Source organism: Python bivittatus, unplaced genomic scaffold (genome assembly GCF_059951505.1).
Source record: "Python bivittatus isolate LINGU-HERP-01145 unplaced genomic scaffold, Pbiv_v1 ctg000060_np1212, whole genome shotgun sequence".
Classification (NCBI taxonomy): Eukaryota; Metazoa; Chordata; class Lepidosauria; order Squamata; family Pythonidae; genus Python; species Python bivittatus.
The window spans coordinates 10,650,035-10,672,754 of NW_028277044.1; the positions used below are offsets into that span (position 1 = coordinate 10,650,035).

At 35.7% G+C, this 22,720-nt stretch overlaps 2 protein-coding genes across 4 annotated transcripts in view; one reads left to right on the top strand and one right to left on the bottom strand.

The window, feature by feature from the left end:
• The window catches only part of PCCA (propionyl-CoA carboxylase subunit alpha), a 279,110-nt gene that overhangs the window by 225,027 nt on the left and 31,363 nt on the right, over positions 1-22,720 (bottom strand). For all 3 annotated transcript variants that reach the window (XM_088136492.1, XM_088136491.1, XM_088136493.1), the window contains 2 exons: positions 3,768-3,881; positions 1,868-1,921 (listed from right to left, as the gene is read on the bottom strand). In XM_088136492.1, coding sequence (XP_087992618.1) covers positions 1,868-1,921; positions 3,768-3,881 — 168 coding nt within the window. The remainder of the gene's footprint in view (positions 1-1,867; positions 1,922-3,767; positions 3,882-22,720) is intronic.
• Positions 17,753-19,771, top strand: LOC148216434 (uncharacterized). The gene is made up of 2 exons (XM_088136615.1): positions 17,753-17,756; positions 19,047-19,771. Exons 1-2 carry the CDS (start codon positions 17,753-17,755, stop codon positions 19,769-19,771), a joined length of 729 nt encoding a protein of 242 aa, XP_087992741.1.

Here is a 22,720-nt window from a genome sequence, read left to right on the forward strand (position 1 = left end):
TGAGTGAAGTCAATTCATGTTCTAAAAATAGAGGGGGGAGGAGCTATTGCATCACTTTGAATGATACCTTCTTCTGCTTGATAAAAGGCCTTGAATTACCTGGGAGGACTGGCATCCAGTGCATACTTTTCAGTATAAGCATGTAACATGATCCCAGTATCATGCATTGATTGGCAGCCTAGTTGCTGTTGTAGTTGCTTCTGGACACTCTTAGGTGGAGCATCATATGCAGCACCGAGTGCCTTAAGCTGCAGAACGAGTGATTTGGGGTTATGTTCCTAGATAATATAACTGCCTTTTATAAAGATCTAGTTAACTGCAAAAATATATTTTGTTATAAAAACTAATTAGGGAACTGCTTATTTTAGGGGATGCATGTACTACAAAATTGGGAAATCAATTAAATCATTTTTTAACATAATTGAACTGGTTATTTCCTTTTTGGCAATTAAATCAAGATTTAAATCTTGGCCAGTATCTTCCACACAAAACAGAACTGGTTGTTAATTACTGGAACTTATTTGACAAATACTACAATCTGTCTCCGAATTATTTAATACTTTAAATTTATATGATTTTCAATTGCTTTTATATAGTTCTCTGTCAGGAAATCAGAAACAGTAACACCCAGTTTTGTTATTATCGTTTTATTTTTACTTTGAGAAATTCCATACAATAACAGTTTAGCACTAAATTTTCTGCAGTTACTCAAATAACTCATAGGTATGTAGAAATCTCTTCTGCTTGTTTGGTGAAAGTTAGCTTTTTTTTTTTTTTAATTTCAACTGCACCTCTTAGCAGATCATCAAATGGCAAGTGAATATAAGAGCATCACAGAAATTATTACAAGGGCCTGCAATGGGAAAGAGAGCCACAAAAGGTGTTGTATAGCTACAGAAATCTGCACACAATTTTTTGGATCTCAATTATAATCTGGTGCTAGAGACCTATTATTCTCCTTCTATTCAAAATGGGAAGAAAGGCAGATTTTACTTTGTAATAAATAAATGAATATAGAAGTGTGCTTGTAATTATTAATTCTCCATAATCTGTCTATACTACCTCAGCCTTCCTGACCAAATGTTTCAACAATGTTAACAACAATTCCAAGTCAATAGTACTCATACCTAGGCAAATGGGTATAGCACTGCCATCTTAGTTGCTGAGATAGATTGACTAACTGATATCTTCTGGAAAACATATCAGTAACACTATAAAAACTTGTATCATGAAAAAGAGTACCAATCTTTTTAAACTATCTGAATACAGGGTCAATATTGTAATAAAATTAAGCAGAATATAATCAAGATCTTACCCCAGGCATCTTTGTAAGGCTTCTGAAGGTCACAAACAATTTCTTTTCTAATGTAGTTATTTCCAAATGATAGTCAACGTTAAATTAGCAAATGCCATTATTTTTTGTCAAGAGATCATTAATTTGTTTCACAGAAAGCAAGTAAAAGGAGAAGGAACTGACCCAGGGGTACAGTATTTTTTTTTTTTTACTAATTCATGCTGATTTGTTGTTGTTGCTGTTAAAAAACAAGTTGCAGAAGTTTCACAACATGTAGCAAGTTTTAAATAAATATATATTTTGAATTTTTAAAAAAGGTTACTTTTCACTGAATAAAATGAAGCTCTACACAGTAGCAACCACCTCCCTGCCCCCCCCCAGTCATAATTCTTTCCTTTCAACTTTCATTCCTGTCAAGTAAATGCTGGCAGGGTGGAGGAGGGAGAGAAGAGGCAATTTTAATCTCTGATTTCAACTTCAACGCATAACTCATACCCTCTGATAACATATAGTTTGAATATACGTACAACGTAATTCCTCTGAGGAAACAATTGAAATAATTTTAAAACTTACCAAACGCTTGGAAAATTCTTTATTTTCTGAAAGGAATCCATATCCTGGGTGGACCTTAAAAAATAAAAGACAAAATTAACTTTTCTAACATCAGGTATGTGGAAGCTTGATTTGGGCAATATACAGTTAGCTTTTACTATATATTAGATGAGTTTATTCTGCTGAATCGTTTCTTTTAAAATTCATTGTTCTAACACTTGTGAAAAAATATCTACTTGAAAAGGTTTGCACTAACACATTAAAAAAAACTCAATTTATCTATCTAGTACTTTTATGCCCAATTTAAATATGTGGCATCTTTTTAAAAAACAAGGAAGCAAATAGCATATCAATATACTTAAAATCACATATAAAGCATTTCACCCATACTTCCAAAATCAATGTGACATCATTCTAGGTCACACATTTCTGATTTATTAATATTCTACATGTATGTGTATACACTTAATTAATACACATCACCTAACATATATTTTACAGACACACTAAGTATGGATCAGCCTAGCTGAAAACCATAACCTTCAAAGACATAGAGAAATAGATATCTAGTTTTCTTCCTATTTTATTTCCACTTAATCAAAGAATCCCATAATTTCTTGTTACATTTTTCTCAACATAACTTTTTCCACCCCATTTCAAGATTGTAATATCCCCTACTTTACCAAGTTTATATTCTGTTTTTCTCTCCAAATCATTTTCCTAACTGTTGCATTACCCAAGTTCATGGCTATACCAACCAGTATTATTACTGCAAAGGTCACTTCAAAGAAAACAGAATATAAAATCTGTAGACTTTGGGATAAAATGTTAATATGCCCCTATACCAAAATAATGAATCCAGTATGCAAATCTCTCTACTCCAAACAACACCACATATAATTACAAAACACAGTAATGTGAAAAAATCATCAGTTTCATAATTTGTAATCATATGTAAATTCACAACTAAGAAAATATATGCGGTGAACTAAAGATGAAAGCCTGAACTATTTCTATCTCTATTAAGTCTTCTTAACTAACAATGTAAACATCTGCAGTGTCTGTTAGCTAATTAATGTTGTTTGCCATTTTTCCACCCCCTCCCCCTTTGCAAATGCACCATACTGAAACATTTATTTCAAAAGAAATGATAATGCTAATTGAGACACTCCAGGGTAATTGCTGCTGTTGGCCGACTCCCATCCCTCTCCCATCCCTCGCATTTTATTTAAAGATGCTTTTGCATTCAGCAGTTCTGAAGACCACATTTGCATTCAGTGATGCAATAACAGCCCTAAAAGTATGTTGTTGTTTTTTAAAAAATGCCAAACATTCCTGTTAAATTTTGAGTCTATGCTCTAATTCAGCAGAAGAAACAGAATAGGCAGAATTAGTATGAACATACTGATCTACTCCAATATATTTCATCAGCAACACGAAACATTTAAAAATACTGTCTGGATGCACCATTTATCTTTGTGCAAGGGTTTGCTGCGTGCACATTCTCATACATGCAAGCTGAAAAAACAAAAAAATAGAACTTTTGTGCAAATAAAATCACACACCATTGTAAGGAAGATCCAAAACAGAAGCTATGGCACAGAAAGGGTTAGTACTCTAAACTAATTGGGATTTTTTTTTTCCCCAGCAAATTTGGAAATGAACTGAAGCTGCTCCCTGGTGTGAAAGCTGAATCCAGCAGCCACCTGCAGGATCAGCAACCGGCGCTGCCAGATGCTACAAAAGCCTTTGATTTCCAGTAGCAATTTCGGCCACATTTAACTCATGTGACATGAACTAAACTGGAATAGCATATTCAATCATTCTTCCCCTCACTTTTTTTTATCTTTAAATACAAACTCTAGTGTCTTTGCTTTCTATATATGAAACAGCTGCAGAGGAGAGATTCATTCAGACTCACAGCTTGGGCCCGCGTTTTTTTAATGGCTTCCATGATAGCATCCATGTTGAGGTAGCTTTTACTAGTGGGAGCTGGGCCAACACAGACTGCTTCATCGGCCATTTTCACATGGACCTGAAAAGACAAAATGACTACATTTTAATACACGTGTGCCAGCCAATGTTTACTTCTATTTCCCTAAGCTATTAATGTTTAAGGAACAAAAAACTGGTATAAATGGCCTATGAATACATTGTGTACATTATATAGATATATAATCACCTGCACTCAAAACCAGAGATGTACAGGAGGAGAGAGAGAGATATATACATACATACACACACATATCAGGTATACATAAATATATATAAGACAGGTATACATAATGCCAATAAGGGTCTACAACATTAATTTTCACTTTATACTGAAGCATAAGCATAAGGACCTTATGCTAAATTTGGTGATATGTGGAGAAATAACACACACACAAAACAAAATACAAATCTGAACACAGTACGCTGATCATCTATATGTAAATTCAGAGTCTAAAACCACTTTGTTAAATGTAACAGGGTAGCCTAATATCTTACTACTTAACAACAAACATTCACGGCTAGTTCCATCTAAGCAGCCTCCCCAGGAAGTTGGTGATAATTAGAGTGAATTGAATGAAGGGATGCAGTGAGGGTCCCTGCACAGCATCAGGTCAGCGCCATGCACAAATTAAAGCATATGACTAAAGAGTTCAATATCACTACACGTGAACCAGAAAATCTTGAGATTTTTTTAAGCAGGCTTAGATTCCCAAATTCATTCTGATCCTTATTCACATAGACTATTGTCAACTATATTATTTCTGCAGCAAATCTGAGCAATAAGCAACAGCTAAATAAAGTTTTAGAGTCAATTTGAAAAATGCATGTTCTGAAGGGAGCATCTAAAACAGCTTATTTCTGGTACTTCAAAGTTACTTAGCTGATTTTTTTAAAAAATGCTCAGAAAGCATCTGTCATTGGAATAATTAGAAATGGAGAAAAGACTTCTATTACCTTATTAAATAAACACTATTTAATAATAGTAGATAACATTCTATCAGGCACCTGCAACGTAGTTATTTTCATTTTTTTACATTTGTAGTCTATGACAGAGCAAAATGTAAGATAGTAATGGAAGTTAAAATGATATTTAGCAGCAAGTTCTTTTGATGAATTTAAATTTGTAATAAGTAGAAACATCTAAATCTCAGAGATCTGGAAGTATTAAAGAACAGGAAAAGAAAACTTAAATACTTAAACAGTAAACCTAGTTTACAAGGAGATATATAAATAGCTACTCAATTTAAATTATACATTTCCCCTTATTCTAGTTATCAGAATCAGTTTGCATATTTATATTCACACAAAAAAGTACAACATATATGAAACAATCCCAAAGCCACAACCCATTTAAAATGCATCAAATGACTGTGTATTGCAATATTAAAATTCCTTAGTAACTCAAAATAAATCAGTTGTGGACAACGTTAAGATGCTACCATTAAGATGCTACCATCCTTTTTACCAAGAGCACCTTGGAAGATATTATTTATGTATGAATATGGTTTTTATTGTATTTTAATTTTTATTTTTGTTTTTACTGTAAAGTGCCCAGAGTCACTTCCTAGTGAGATGGGCGGTGACCAAATTTGAAATATAAATAAATAAAAATAAATTCAAATGTTAGAATACAGTCTATTCTGTACACTCCTTATAAAATGCTGTCCTTAACAAATACATAATTTTTCATTACAATGTAAGACATAATATGAATCATACAAATATACATTTTTTCTGAATCTGTTGAAAATTAGTGTGTATTATTATTTTAAAAATTCATATAAAGTTCTGTAATTTTTCTCATCTTGGTTAAAAAGTGGTAAATGTTGCTTTAAATTCACTGCTAGTTCAATATTTAAAGAAAAACAAAGATACATTCTTAATTATAGAAACAATATCTAAGGAACTTGGGAAATGCATATAACTTCAACATGCATATAATTTCCATTTCCCAATTATACAAAAGCTTATGAGAATTTGCCTACCAAATTTTAAAAAATAGCCCACTGACAATGTTACCATTCAAAAAGCAACATAAATGCTATAATATTCAAAGAAGGGGTGTCTACTACAGTTCTTTGTACTATTTTTGACTGCTGAAATTATGATTTTATTCTGAAATTGAAAGTGAGCCTATATCCATCTCAATTCTGTTACATTTACTCCAACAAATCATCTGACATTTTTCAGAATCAAGTTCTTCCCCTCTGTTTCACACCTACAGTCAGTCCTTCCCTTGCAGTATGAGGAGGAGGAAAACACAAATATCTCCCCAAATGAAAGCATATATTCATTTTGCTAGATTGTTTAAGAGGTCATTTATTTTAAATTCTTAAACTCTGTCTTTCTACACTATGCTAGCTGAAAACAATTTAGAATAACCTGTAAGCAAAAAAATGGACAATATATATTTTATAATACAATAAAATTGCAAATAGCAGCCAATAAGGACAATAAAGGTATCAGTAAAGGTATGGGACCAGTATACCAACAAAATCATGCAAAGAGTGTAACTAAAATACACTCAAGTGAATAAAACTGTCTTCAAATAGGAGTCAAGACACACTATTCTGTGAAAGTCATTCCATCATCTAGGCATCAAAGTCTCATCCTCCCACAATTTCCTTTTTTCCATCTATTTGGATAGCACAAAAGCCCCAGAAGCTGACAATATTCAAGCAACACCCAAGCAAAGAGAAAGCTTTGGGAAGGGGCGATACCAGAAAGGCTCCAATTAATCAGGAAGGGAAAAACCAAAGATGGCATCTTTAGCAAACATACTGGTAGCCTGCAAAACTGGAACAAAATTAACATAATATGATTCCTTTAACTAGTCCTACACCACAGCCTGATCATAGTTTGTTGAAGTTTATGGGTTATTTTCAAGGAAAGCCCCAACAGAAAAATCCAGCATGCTAGTAACAAGACTATGAATGGCCATGACTAGATCAGACAAAAATGAACTGATAGATGAACCGGCATATCAGACTAAGCTACCTGGAAGCACTCTTAGCTACTATTCTCACTTGTACATCCAAAATGATATTGCTGCTTCAAACCGATTACAACTGTATCAAGGCTAAATTGAATCTGATTTCCAAGTTTATCAGACCTCTCAAATGATAATATTTACCTTTTAGATGGATTAAGTATCAGTTTGTTCAACATCTCCAGCTAAACTCCCCAATTTACATTGTCTCTGCAGGAGTAGATTATGGGAAGAAGAGACAGATGCAGCTTGGTATTATTTACAGCAACCTCCTCCACCGCAATTTTAATCTCAGAAGTCAGCACATAAATTGGGATGAGGCAGAATGGAAATAGTGAAAGGTCACCCAGTGAACTTTATGGTGGAACAAAGGTGTAAGCCTAGTTCTCTCCAATCCTCAATAGTCTAACCAGTAAAATGCAGAGAACGTTTTAAATTTGACAGCGCTAACTAGCTTATCACGGCTGAAAATTCATAAAGAGTATTGCAAACAGCACAAATTAGATCCTTAGATATATGTTAGGATGCCAATATCATAATTCTGATCTTATTCTTGGGATTTAGAATATACTGATAAGAAAAGCAAGAGAGGAGAATATCTGATATACACACACACACACACACACACACACACACCCCTTTCTAATCACATTTGCCCACACAAATTACTCAGCTGTTCATCTCGCTCCTTTCAATTATCATTGATGCCCTGCTTAATATGAAACCACACAGAAAGCAAGAAGGGTAACTCTTACTAGGATTGCAGAAGTCCACCAAAATATAGATCTTGCTGGAGTTTAAGAGAGACTGTAAAACCTACTTTATAGTTATCAGTACCACAACATTTTATTTCCACATTTTTGTTATAGTCAGTGTTATGATCTGCCCTCTAGTAGGGTGGTTTTTTATGATTTACCATTATTTTAAATAATAAGGTAGGAAAAGGAATAAACATTTTAAAAATACATGGTGCAGAAAAAAATAGCAGCATTCTTTCCTTGGAAACGGTCCAAAGCATTTCATCCCAACAACAAAACATTATTTACTTATCTAGAATATTTCTAAGCTGTTATCCATAAAAGCTGATAAAATACAAAAACAATATTTTTAAGAGAGTGATACAGGATGGGAATCCTACCACTGCTATATTTTTCTATGGGAAAAATTCATTTCAATACACTTTAACACTATCCAAATAAGGCAATTTCTGAGTTTTAATTCATTCAGTTTACTATCCCTAAGTATATACATAGATAGATATAATTCACTTATTTGTAAATAGGAAGAAGACAATAAATAATATGGTTAAAAAAGTACATATAAACAACCAAAAAACCCTCTATCTGATTTCATTTAATGGGAATTTCAAATCTAATGAAAAATTAAAATACCTATACTAAGTGAAAGGCTGAGGGTTGCAAAATTTGCTAAACCTAAAACTCCAAGATAAAGGATTACAGCCTCAGGATTTGTTTTTCTCTTAAGAACATACTTCCATTCTGTGCTTGGCTTCAGGAAAAGACAGAGAGAGAGAGAAAGAGATCTAACAGCATATAGAAATGACATTTTGCACTAAATAAAAGTCAGAGACACATGCTAAATCATGTATTAAAACTGACTTAAGTCTTTGAAAAGTTTATTAATTTTAAATATCTAACTGAATAAAAATCTTACTTTATAATACTGATTTTTAACTAGCAATATTAATAATAGATTCCTACATACAAACCAGTAGAAAAGCAGCAATCAGTTAAAAGCTCTGGTAAATCAATTGAGATCTCCGGTAAATCAAATTTTAAGGGCTATGGCAAAAAGTCAAACAATGGTGTACCTCCACAGTTTACAAATTATCTTCAGTAGAAGGTCTACATAGAAATCACTGCAAAAACCTAATTTACAGATTCTCAAAGCAAAAACTGTATCAGAAGAAGACAATAGCAAACCATATCCACCCTAGAGCCAAGAATATTACAGGTTGTGTTGCATTCAACTCAAAAGTGTCCTTACTTTTTAAAGTAAATTCATTCATTGTCTTTATCTTTTGTAAAAGTTGGGTAAATTTTTAATTACAAACTACTCCAAACTGGAAATTTAGAAGTTGTGCAAATCCATTCATCATTTTGCAAAATATGTAGATAGATACACACATACACCTACACACACCTACACACATACATATTGTGTCACAAAAGAAAACAAAATCTGATCAGCTGCTTAGTTCATATGGTCACCTACCTTTACTATTTTAAATAGCCATTTTTTACACTTTAAATAGCTGATTGTTTTCCATTTGGTAGGTACTACTCACATGAATCTAAATGCCTAATTAAAAACAAACCCAGCACAAAGATCCTTCAGGAGAAACGAGTGCCTGGGACCACCCACTGTTCCAGTTATGCAGAGTAGGCTAACCCTTGGCACATTCAGGTCTTAAGGCAATGATTCTGACAACATTGCAGGACACAGCCACACTTCATTGCAACCCACTTTCACTTTTCATTTCCTAGTATTTTTCCAACATCAAGGGCATTATTACTTTATGCATTATGCAATAAGTCTATTTTGAACATTAGCTGGAATCTTTCACAAAAGAAACCAAGTCAACCTAGCTATCTTTTTAGTTCACATCGACATCACAGAACAACAAATGATTCTTCACCATAGATACATTTAATTTACCCAAAGAGCATAATACACCTCAGCAAGACAAACCACAATTAGCTCATCCCATAAAATGAGAGTATGGTGGCTTCTTACTCTCATACACATCAAAGCATAGCAAAGTCTTGAATTAAAAATCAATTTAATGCAAATTACTTTCAAATCTACTGACTCAGCTATTAATTACATAAAGAGGTAGTATTGCCAAGTCTTGGTCAGAATGCAAATCTAAACAGATTTAGTCATACAGTGTTCAATGCCATATAATAATGTTGAAATCAAAAAGCACTGATACAAGGTGACAGTTCAGAGGAATGGTGGTGTAGGTTTAAAAGTGCTTAATGCCTATATTAAGATTAAAAAATAGCCCCAGTCTGAGATGGTAATTTCAGAAAATTCAAGTCGTGCAGACAAGAGATTAATGCTATGAACTTTGGGACAGCACCAAAAATCATAATTGTTTCTGTTCAGCACCCAAGACTTCCCCAAACACACTCACACTTTCTGCTATTGTTTATTATTTTTAAATAATTTTTAAATTAAAGTTCTAGTAATGAAGCAAGTTGAGACCCCCATAATTTCCAAGTGTTCTGCAAGACGAGTGGAATATTGGAATAAGTTACCTCCTTCAGGTATAACTCACATTGCAATCAAAAGAAACTGAACAGACTATTTTAGCCCACCCTTGGGGTATACGGTCACACATGGCAGGGACTGTAAGCCCTCTTGAATTTTGAAAATTTCATAAATGCTTTTCTGTATAAGGACAGATTCCAGCTGCAATTCAGGTAAACAGCTGCAAAGAGAAACAAATATTGCACACTTTCAGTATTTACATTCAATATTTTTTCAAAACTCTAACCGATAATTCCTTCGACAGAACATCACACTATGACATCATGAACAAACTGTTCTTCAATAATTTCAAGACTGCAAATATTAACATGGGGAAGCTGCACAAAAATAACATCAGGAACAGCTTTACAGAATTACATCAGTAAGAGGCTTGTCTCCTGATCCCAAGAAGCTTACCACAATAATTTCAAAAGAGAAAGGTAACAAAAAAGTAGTGGAAGAACACCAGAAAGGGATGTACTGTATGCACAGGAAACACATAACCTCAGCCTGCATTCAGATTGGATTTAAAGAACATGCCATACAATTGTAGCCTAAACAATTTAAAGAAAACCTACAGAAAAAAAATTACACTGCTAGTTTTGAGAGAGAGAGAGAGAGAGAGAGAGAGAGAGAGAGAGAGAGAGAGAGAGAATACAGCGTGAAGCAATTATATCAAACTTTGCAGTTTTTTTCCCTTCAAAGTAAAAAGAATTTCCAAAACCATACCTCCATTTGGCCCTGGAGACTCCAACATCAGTAAAGCTAAGTATAAATATAAACTCATGGCAATAAAACATAAAACACAATAGGATCAAAAGATAAAACCATTCATATTACCAAGGAAAAGTGGTATATTACGCTAGAGAAAGGAAACCCTTTAGACAGCATAGCACTCAATGGGTGAAAAGTGTTAATTGCCTAGAATTGCCTGAATAGCTCTCCTACTCCCTGTTGTGTACCTACAGAGAGAAGGGATCAGAATGCTTTGTGTTATACAAGGAAACACACACTCTCTCTCCAGTTTGAGAGATTCCAAGATTACAGTTGCTCTTAAAAAGGGGAAAAGAAGTAGTTTGACTGGATGTGATCTAACCCATAAATCTGCAAGGGAGGACCTGCCATTGCCTTGCAATGGGTACTACTCCCTGGCAAGGCACAGCTGCTATGGAGCCCTTGGACGAGTCCCAAATACCATATACTGAACTGGGATTTTATAGGTTAATCATACAAAGTATATGTCACCCAAAACCATGCTTCTTATTTACAATCACTATTTACAAGACATAAACACCCATCTAATATATGCAGATTCTGTAATGGCCATGCATTGTTTGTACTAGGGATACAGATACTTTGCTTCCAATCACCCTGAAATTAGCCATTTCCCCCTCCCCATTATGGGATTTAGTTGACTTTTGGGTGAACATTTATTCCAAAAGAGGCCTACCGGATCAGTAGCTAATTTTCACATAACATTGTCTTACGGGCACTTCCATACATTACAAGCGATTAAGAGAATTCAGAGTTGTGGAGACACAAAGAACTTAACTGTTTACACCAAAGCCATAAGACAAGGAGTCTATCAGGCTTTCCAGTGAATGGAATCCCACACTTCCAGCCCATTTGCTATCATAAAGCTTCTTCCTGAATTTTAGCCCACTAGTCCTCTTAAAGCAACAGAATAGAGTGGAATGTTGGTGAATGTCTGCCTTCTTAGGACTTAGCTAGTATGGCCTACAGGAAGGAACAAGAGAAACTCTTCTTCAGCTACATCTCAATGGCTATATGCTGCCTACCTTTATCTTAGACATACAGAGAATGATAGGCCCAAAGACAGCAGTTTAGACTAGAGGTAGGAAGCTTTCAGTAGACAAGGGACTTTTTTCCTACTTCTTTTCCACTGAAGTACTTGTGAAAAATTATGTCTTCATTTTAGAGCATTTTCCAAAAACTATCTTTATAGCAATTAATCTTATTTATGGCTTTCATTTATGCATTTAATTTATTTACAGTCATGATCAAATAAAACTATACAGATAAAAGCACAATAAAAACCAAACAATCTACCAACATGGATACAAGCATCAAATGGCATTCATCAACCTAAGACAACTTCAGCTTTCCAAAGTCCATCTTTCAGAATAAGTCCATCTTGACACCTTTTCAAAATGATGCCAGGATAGTCACCAACCTAATCTCTAGCAGAGGACAGGTAAGGCCCACAACCAAGAAACACACTCCCAGGCCCCCACCAATCTCATTTTCTATGGTGTGGAAAGCTGCAACATTCCCATCTAGGATGAGTGTGCTGAATGGGTCAGTTCTATCTAAAGAAAACAGTCCTGCGTGGTATATCCTGATTCACAAGTCAAAAATTAAAGATGTTCTTTCAAAAAGATGCACATTTTTCATCTGCAAAAGCCTATCTATCAGTATAATTTTATAAACAAAAGGCTACCACTTGCTTCATTATTTGTTTTACTTTTATTCATACTGGTTCACTAAATATTTATCAAACATTTTTAAGCACATCATGGGAGAACCTTATAACAATATATTAAATACACCATAAAATAAATGACAAATTATGAGTGATAGAAAAGGGAAAAAAATTGCCAGTGAAAGTGAAGCAAATGTCACAGTACCACTGTAATCACCAGACATCACATAGTGCCATCTTTCAACTATAAGCACCAACTGAAACAATCACATAATGAAATGTGGATTTTTAAAAAATTCAAACAACTACAAAAAGAGGTAATTGTATTTGGACAATATAATTCTTAACACATCTGAAAATAGGCTAAAAGTTCAAAAATGTATGTTGTCTATACTGAATGAGATTGAACTGCCTATAGACAAATTATAGATTTATTTAATAACATCTTTTAATGTTGGAAATGTTAAGTATTTGTATTCCACTTTATCAAAGATTTATATGCAATCTATAAAAAATGAAAGATAAATATATTTACAATAACTACCAGGCAAAATTATGATTTATGAAGTTGATATATTAAAAAAATGAAGATAATAAAAATGCGTTTAAATACCTGAGTGAATGAAATTTATTTTACTTGACATTTACCGAATACAAAGCTGGACTCAAGCATACCTCACTCAGGAAGGAATTCCAGAGCTGAGCATCAACCAATGATTATGGCATATGGGAAAAAGCTTTCCTCAAATATATGGGTCCCATGTCATTTAAACATTTTGCACTCCACTGGGAAGCAATGAGGCAGCTACTGAAATTCTTTCAAGACTAGTGAAATATACTGCATGATAGCACTGCCTGTCAAAATCAGACCACAACATTTAGCACTAGTTGAAGCTTCTATGGTGTCTTCAGAAATACCATTAACAGAAAACTGTGATTAAACTATGGTAGGCTCACATACAGTACTAAACTAGGGCTTGTTCAGTCATGGTTTACTGGATAAAACACAATTGTCTAGCTTAATGCTACACACTAAGATATAAACCATCTACACAAACCATAATGGTTGTGTTCACACAATACAGTGATTCAGAATCCAATAAATCACATTATGGCTGTAATGGTATGTGAGAAAGATCTTGAGAAACGGGGCAAAGAGATGCTGCCTAAGGAATGATCAGATATGAGAGGACACAGCCCACAGCTGCATAATGGGTGGAGAAAGAGACTCAGACCCCCCTTAACTTCTCAAGCAGTAAAGGAGACGGCGGGAGAATTGTACTTTCAGGCTTGCAAGATTCTGTTAATGTAGCCTTACAATAAAGTAGAATTAGCTCATCTGGTCATGTTTCCTGTCTCGTCTATCTGGGAAGGCTAACATCAATCTTGCAAGTCTGAAAGTACAAATCTCCCGCCGTCTATTTTACAGCCTGAGAAGTTAGGGAGGGTCCCTTCTGAGTCTCTTTCTCCACCCATTATGCAGCTGTGGGCTATGCCCTCTCTTATCTAATTGTTCCCTAGGCAGCATCTCTTTGTCCCGTTTCTCAAGATCTTTTTCACATGGCATTACATCAGCTCACTATAAAATGAAATCCAGATCACGCTCTCCTTCTAGGAGAAATCCCAGGTAGCATACCAACTAAAACTGACATAAAGCTCTCTACTATATACTATAGACTTCACCATGATTTCAACAAGGTTAAAATCAAGAAGCACCCTGGGGCTCAGAACATATTCTTTCAAAAAGAATGAAATTCGAGCAGTTCTGTATTATTCTTATAATTGATATACTGCTCTTCTTCCCAGACACCATGTTCGCTCAGAACTTCAATTTTATCAAGTGTAAGTTTCAGTTTACAAGTCTTTATCCAACCTATTTCTGAAATAAGGCACCAGTTGAGAACAATCACCACTTCTCCCGATTCATGGTCTTATCCAAGTTATTCTAATCTATGCCATGCAGCCAATCTTTCTTTCTTTCTTTCTTTCTTTCTTTCTTTATTTATTTATTTATTTATTTATTTATTTATTTATTTATATATAAACTAGGTCCTTATTTTAAACAAGCAAACAAACAAGCTAGCTAGCTTGCAGAAAATACCAAACCACTATTCATACACATGTAACCACACTGTTTTTGGATACTTTAAGTATCCCCACCTTCTTGGTTTAATAAGTGAGTCAAAAACTAACTTCTAACAGAGAGGCAATTCCTGTAATCACTGCAGCCCTTTTTCCTTCACTGAAGTCAGAGAAACGACTGCCAATCTAGCTGGATAACACATCATTATTCATGCAAGCATAATCTGTCAAAGGATTAAGGCTCATGTATAATTTGCATTAAACAATTTCCCAAGAATCAGCCACACAACATAACATCTGAGGAAAATTTTAAAAGTTACATACACATTTTATATATGTGTTAGATATGAGCATATTTTTAAAACAGCACGCATGATAGTTTTAACTAAATCCTCTTTCGTGTTAGCAATTTTTTTTTCCTGTTTGCTAAATAAAGAAATATTCCCTGCTGATGCAAATGACTGGTTTACCTGTAACTCCGGGGAGCTTAGCTATCCTTCCCTTTAAGAAACTATGACATTTTAACCTGCTGGGCTCACAGCACCCATGAGGGGACCTTACTTGCAGTTTTACTTCTGATGCTGCTGACCACTAATACTGACTCCATAGATAATGGATTTCAATAACAATCTCCTACAGGTTAACACTTTTGAGCTGCATCGTGATACAGCTTTAATTAAGTTAATACATGATGGTCACAGTTTGGTAGGAAGTTTTTAATAAGTTTGATAGTGCCTACAATAATAAAAAAAAAATGTTTCTGCTCATCTATACAATAGCTTCAGTGCAAGTTTACCTACAAATATAATCCACTCCGTGGATTTAAGAGATGTTCAATTTCTTCTTTAACAAGTGAACTCAATGTATTAATTTATTAACAAAAATATGTACTGACAGTTTCATGAGAGACATCAAAGACATGGTTCTGGCCATCCTAGGTTTACCTAGCATGCAAAACAGCCAAATGCACAAGGATTTGGAGCAGGATATGATTCAAAATGTGTGTGGTTGCCAAAATGTAATACATTCATTTGACTTTAGATGAAAGTGGTTAGTATTAAATAGCTTAATGAAAAGACAAACTTTATTTTAAAGAATAAATTTACTGGTGCAGCCATTTATTTTCTTGACCTAGTAACAAAACTGTAGATAGGAAAGCATGATATCAATTCTATAAATAAATTATGATAGATATATACATTAAAAAATTTAAAGGACTCCAACTGTCACACTTTTACTCTGCCATTGTACCATCAAAGAATGTATCTTTTCAAAAACGGATTTTCTTTATTTTTTAAGATATAAAGATTTTTGATAACTGCTTACTTATATACTAAACTGAATGCAGAAAATAATTGTCTCAAAATCCCAAACCTTGACAGACAGTACAGAGAACAGTAACAGAAACCAGCATGGAAGCTGTTTTAATATACTTCTTGATTAACTCATAGCCCATCCACTTTTCCCACAGACATGTACTAACATGTCATAATCGTCATAATTCATTATTCCCACAGCTAACACACAAGCTCCTTGATTAGTACACAACTCCCAGACGAGCATTACTAATACTAAATAATTCCCTTCAGCCTCCTGCTATTATACTACAGACTCTCCAATTAAATATAATGTTGCTGATTAGACATGTTAGCCTGGACAAATTTCTACCAGGGATTCTATTCTACTTACTGCTATCAAAATTGGGGTGGGAAGAAAGGGGGAGGGATGTCCATGGATGGCAGTCCTCAAAATACAATGAAATCATTTAGTTAAAAATCAATGTCAGCATAAACATTTGACAAGAAAGATTAATAATGGAAAGATGGCATTAAATGCAAAAAAATGCAAACTTGTTTCTTTAAATATAGAACCACCAATCTATTTGAAGGAGTGTTTATACAGCCACTTTTGATAGCATCTTTTAATACTGAACTGAAAACATAAAAATTAGATCTAACATGCAATAGCAGTACAGACAAGGCAATGCACACTAGAATAGGGCAGCTATCTGAGTCATCACCATATGCCCTTTTCTAATAACTATGCCCTAGCTCTCCCCCATCAACTTGCGGCTCAAAGCATCAAGGCTGCCCTATTTCTTCAAGGCTCTGCATTTAAAAGTCCCTTCTGGGTCTTGGTATGTATAATACCAAGTATAAAAGAGTCTTCCATGAAGATTGCCAACAAAGAGCAATGCCAGCCCTTTGACATATGTGGTTGTCCTGACATTTCAAGCGACAAAACTCCTCCCAAATTATTTGTACAGCTCTCTTGTTTATATTTATGTATCACTGCATTTATTCAAGTTACTGCTCATACCATAGGTCATCACAATTTCCCGTTTACAAAACTATACATAATTCCTCAGGATAAAAAATTAAATGATGGGTTTTCAAGTCAGTTTACAACAATGATAGCAAACCTTCTTCTAATTTTCCTGGCTTCTGTTGCAAACAAGGCCACATGTATGTAACATTTTCCAAAGAAAATCGGTATCAATGTGGTTTTCCACTGTCTTGGCATTATTTATTTATTTATATTTATTGAGGATATTACATAGAGTAAAAGACAGATGGGATGGGATGGGATGGGATGGGATGGGATGGGATGGGATGGGATGGGAGGAGAGGAGAGGAGAGGAGAGGAGAGGAGAGGAGAGGAGAGGAGAGGAGAGGAGAGGAGAGGAGAGGAGAGGAGAGGAGAGGAGAGGAGAGAAGTTACAAAATATGACTTCCAACCTTCTCTTCATCAGATATTAACAAACCTATCGTCTCCCTCCCTCTTAACTCTTCCAGAGATCCCTTCAATCCCTTATTTAATATTCATCTGTTTCAATCATTAAATCCATAAATCATCATTTCACTTTTTTCTTCTTTTGGCAAAAAAGTCCATAAAAGGTTTCCAGTCTTTTAAAAAGACTGTTGTTGTTGTTTTCTCCCTGATCAGACAGGTCAGTTTTGCCATTTTTGCTAGTTCTGACATTTTTACAATCCATTCCTCCATTCTAGAATTTCAGTACTCTTCCATCTTTGTGCATATAATAATCTTGCTGCCATTACCATATACACACTGTCTTGACTTAACAAAGAAATTATAGGCCTCTATCTTGACTTATTGCTCAATGGGTAATTTAATATACAGTATATCTCAATTTAATGCACCTCCATTTAGTGGATCTCGGATGCAACAGAGAAAATTCAAGTCTGGACCTCGCTCCTAAATATTGGACAAGTCTGTTATTTGAGGAAGCAGTCCTGGCAGTAAGTGATGCTTCTCCTAAAAAAAAATCCAAAATACTCTATGCGTGCTTCCTGTTTGAGTTCCAGGGAAGAGAGGGAAGGCACCAGGGAAATGATAAGGTCAGTGGGACACACATACATCTCGTGATTCCTAATGAGAGAAGGAGGATGAAGAAAAGGTGCTAAAAAGACTGGGAGGGGGGAGGGCACACTCAGGGCAGGGGCAACAGTGACAGAGTTGGAGGACACAGAAGGCACTGGGATGATTAGGCAGGCACCTTCTGGGGCAGTGACAGCAACAGCAGTGCCTGAGTCAAGAGAAGGAGGAAGGGAAAAGGTTAAATGTTAAATCTAACTTATTATATTTAATAATTATAATATCTGTAAATATAATATATTATATTTTTAATTTAGTATTAAAAGGTCCAGTCAAAAGTGGGCAGGAGCATCTATAAATTTATACATTTTAAATTTGCAACCAAAGATTTTGCCAATTACTATAATTTAATGTGCATTTTACATACATAGCTTCCCTAATCCCCGTAACAATCTTTTGTGTTTATCTTCATAACACTACACTGATTAAGATTTTAATTCCTTAGCAATCAGAAGGAGGCATAGTGTGTTATCAACATTGCAGGGAACAGCCTCTTCCTGAGTATCTCCCGTATTATGGAATGCATTCCCTCAAAAGTTGCATTTGGCTACACTCTCTCTGCTACTAGGAAATCTGTAAACAGATGTCTCTTTTACCAGGCATTTAAAGGGCAATTATTTTATTCATTTTTAATATGTCTGCTTTTTGAGTGTTTGTTGCATTGTTTTAATTGTAAGCTGCCCTGAACATTCTCTCCAAATAAAATGATGGCATGTAAATCTAAATTATTATTATTATTTAGTTCTCCTAAATTGTATAAAACTAATTGAAAAGCCAGTCATCTTATTAATAATCTCTTCCCTTTAAATAGAAATACTAGCTCTACTATGCCACAGCAAGTGACCACATATTTTATTCTTATTTATTTATTTCTAATTTATAGAAGGCATAAAAAGTAAGCTATTTAAAACCAACAAAACAAAACCACTTCAGGAAAAATCCAAGCAAGACAAAGTGCCTTTGGGTACTTGGTCCTCCTGGGGACAAAGTTTTTCCATCTTTAATATTGGATGGGGTAGCACTGCCCCAGACTGACCCAGGGCGCAATTTAGGGGCCCTCTTGGACTCACAGCTCCTGCTTGAAGAGCAGGTGGCAGCCGTGTCTAAGCGGGCCTTTGCACACCTTTGGGTTGTGTGCCAGTTGTGCCCATTCCTGGACCGGGAAGCTCTCCTCACAGTCACTCATGCCCTCATTACCTCCTGTTTGGACTACTGCAACACGCTCTACATGGGGCTGCCCTTGAAGAGCATTCAGAAGCTTCAACTGGTACAAAATGCAACCACACGGATAATAAATGGTGCCAGATGCACAGCACATGTAACACCACTACTATGGGAGCTGCATTGGTTGCCGGTGTGTTTCCGGGTGCAATTCAAGGTGCTGGTTGTCATCTTTAAAGCCCTGCATGGCTTAGGACCGGGTTACATAAGGGACCCTCTTCTCCCAATAGTTTCTACCCATCCAATTCAGTCTAGTAGATTGGGGATGCTGTGGATCCCGTCAGCCAAGGAATGTCAGCTGGCGGGGACCGGAAGGCGGGCCTTCTCAGCAGCAGCTCCTGCTCTTTGGAACATTCTTCCTTTGGAGCTCAGGATGGCCCCGACCCTGCTAGAGTTTCGTAAGGCTTTAGAACCTGGCTATGTGCCCGAGCCTGGGGTCCCAAAAGTGTTAGGGGCCCCGTTACCTGGTTGCACTGTTAATTTTTATGTGGTTATGATAATTCTCAGCTACCTACATGTATAATTTGTAATGGTTTTAATGATTGAAATTGTTTGCCGCTCAGAGTCACTTGGATTGAGATGGGCAGCTATAGAAACTGCATAAACAAAATAAATAAATAAATAAATAAATAAATAAATATCTTGCACTTTGTCTAGTGATTGTAGAGGTTTCAGACAAAGGAGAAATTTTTCATACTAAAAAATAAAATTAAAATAAAATAAAATTGAAAACAAATGGGAAAAATAAAACAATTCTCCTGCATGCCCCTGTATTTAAAGAACCTGTAAATTCCTTAGAAATTCCCAATACCGTGGTTCAAACAATAGTACCATCTGGAGTGTCTGGAAACCCACTAGATGAACAAATATCCTTGGATTTATCTACAACTCATTTTCCTAACTTTAGCTTCCCAAATTAACAAAAATACTTGGAACAGAGACAAAGTTCTGCCTTAGGATGACGTACCCTGACACCTGAGACCAATCAAACAGAAAGGGAATTTCTGATGTCCTGGCACCTTGCTTCAGATTTTGAAACTTCTAATGACTGGAGTAGATTGGCAACCTTCTGAATGTTTACAACAGGAGATCTCAAACTGAACTTGGCACTTGGCCTTTCAAATAATTTTTTGTGATATAAAACGATGCTTCCTGGGCCCTAAAACCATTGCCCAGCAAATCCAGGGGGTTGAGCCATCTGGGCCATGGCACACGCTCTTAAAAAGGAGCAGCACTGCAGCTCACCTTTGTCTAACCTGGCAGGTCTCCCAGCTACAGCAGCCATGCCCTCCATCTGGCAGGTATAGTCTCTGTGGTGGCACTGGGCCTTCTGAGCAGGGGCAGCAGGAAGGTGCGTTTTCACCAGGGAAGAGAGCTGGGAAGCTGGGGCTGCCTGAGGGAGGGAGGGAGGGAGGAAGGAAGGAAGGAGCCACCAAGGAGAAGGTGAAGGATCAGCTGTGGCTACTCAGCAGCGAGGATCTCTCTGCCAGGAAGAGTGGGAAGAGAGCAACCAAGCAGGCAAAATCTCTTTGTTAGGGGGAGGCAGGCAGGCAGGCAGGCAGGCCTCTGTTAGGGAAGAACAACAGAAGGGAAGCACACACAAAAAAAAGTCTAAAGGAAAGAGAAGAAAAAGAAAAGTTGCATTTGGACAGCTCTTAGTGAGTTGGGTCTCCTACATTATAATCATAGATATAACCTTGAAAAAAAATTGCATAGCAACCCAGACATAACACCAAATATTGGTGTTCTGGTTAATGAAAAATGCTGCCATCTAAGTGGCCAAAGTGAAACTACTCCATTTCACAGCTGTTTCCCAGTAGTTCTATTTTGCAACAGTTTTTTTTTAATTAGAAATTTATGTTTAATGACATACAGTGATACCTTTCATTTTCTTCATTTTCTTCATTTTTGACTCCCTAGAAACTTTTATGTTAACATATGAAAAGGCTTCCCACGTGACAGCACTCATGTGGCAGTTCTGATTATTTGAGTTTGAGGCCCCTGGTTTAGAAGAATAAAAAGAGCTTCCTTCTGCCAAGAATTGGAATGGAGAGACAACTTACAAGGTATATTTCCTTTCATTGAAAAGTAAACAAAGGTAAATAGGGAACACTATCCCCAGTTAATTATGAATATGGTCAAAGGACACAGACCTTCACAGACACATTTTGACTTTCAAAAGTGAGACCATTTTTGCATTTGTGATATCTTTAAGATATCAGCTACACTACTAATACATTGCATTATTTGATCCTATCTCAGGAGCAGAGGGGACAGCTACACAAACATCCAGACTGGGGAACTGCATTTTCATGAGCTCTGCTTCAAATCACAATGAAATAACTAGACCTATCTTCTATATGTGAACCCAGTCTTGATTCTGACTAATTATTTAGGAAGCAAAACAAGTTAAACTGGGAATTATATTTTTTAAAAAATTGATATCACTCTCCTTAATATTGAACTTAGTAGTCAGTGCTGACTTGACTGCATCTAAAATAACTCCATTGAGAAAAAAGGACCTATAAAAGGAGGGATAGCATTCTAACCTGCACTACAATTTAGTCTTTATAAAACCTTAGTCACTTCCCAGTTGGGCTACTGCAACACACTCTACATGGAGCTGCCCTTGAAGACCATCCAGAAGCTACAACTGATCCAAAATGCAGAAGCATGGTAGCTATAGCCGCACCACAGTGTGCCTATATAACATCACTGCTACGCAAGCTGCACTAATTCCCAGTAGGCTTCTGGTATAATTCAAGGTCCTAGTTATTACCTATAAAGCCTTTCATGGCAAAAGACTAGGTTCTGGCAGGACCACACATCTTCAATTGTGCTCCCCTGAGTATACCCCCCTGAGATTCAGAGGGCCCCAACCTGTTGGCTTTTCATAAGGACTGAAGACCTGACATGGTTTGAAATTGAATTGATTATCATCTACCCTTGATTACATTTTTTTTTTGGCTTTGTCTTTTGTTTTTAATCTTGTGTTAGCTGCCCAGAGTCACAATTTCCGAGTAGGGTGGCCATACAAGTTAAATAAATTAATATACATGCATTCATTCTTCCTTCCTTCATCCATTCAAAACAATAATTCTGAAACACTGAGTATCAAGGGGTAAAGAACAGAACAAAAAAACAGAAAATTGGGGTGAAAACGATAACCTAAAGCAGTAATAGTATCTTCAATAAAATTAGTCTTTGCAAACAAGGTTGTCTTTTATAATAGTCTTCTCTAGTTATATAAAAGCCTCTCATAAGCATCATTTCTTCCACCATAATGCTACGGCCAAAGAAATTTTCTCCCACGCATGTAACTATCCTTAACTAAAACTTGGAGCACAACTTGCCATACACATGTAACTATTTAAAATATATTGTTGTTGTTGTTATTATTATTATGCCTCATAGTTAAACAGGGTATTCTTTTTTTAAAAAGCTAAGTTTGTACTTTAATAGGTCTAACAGT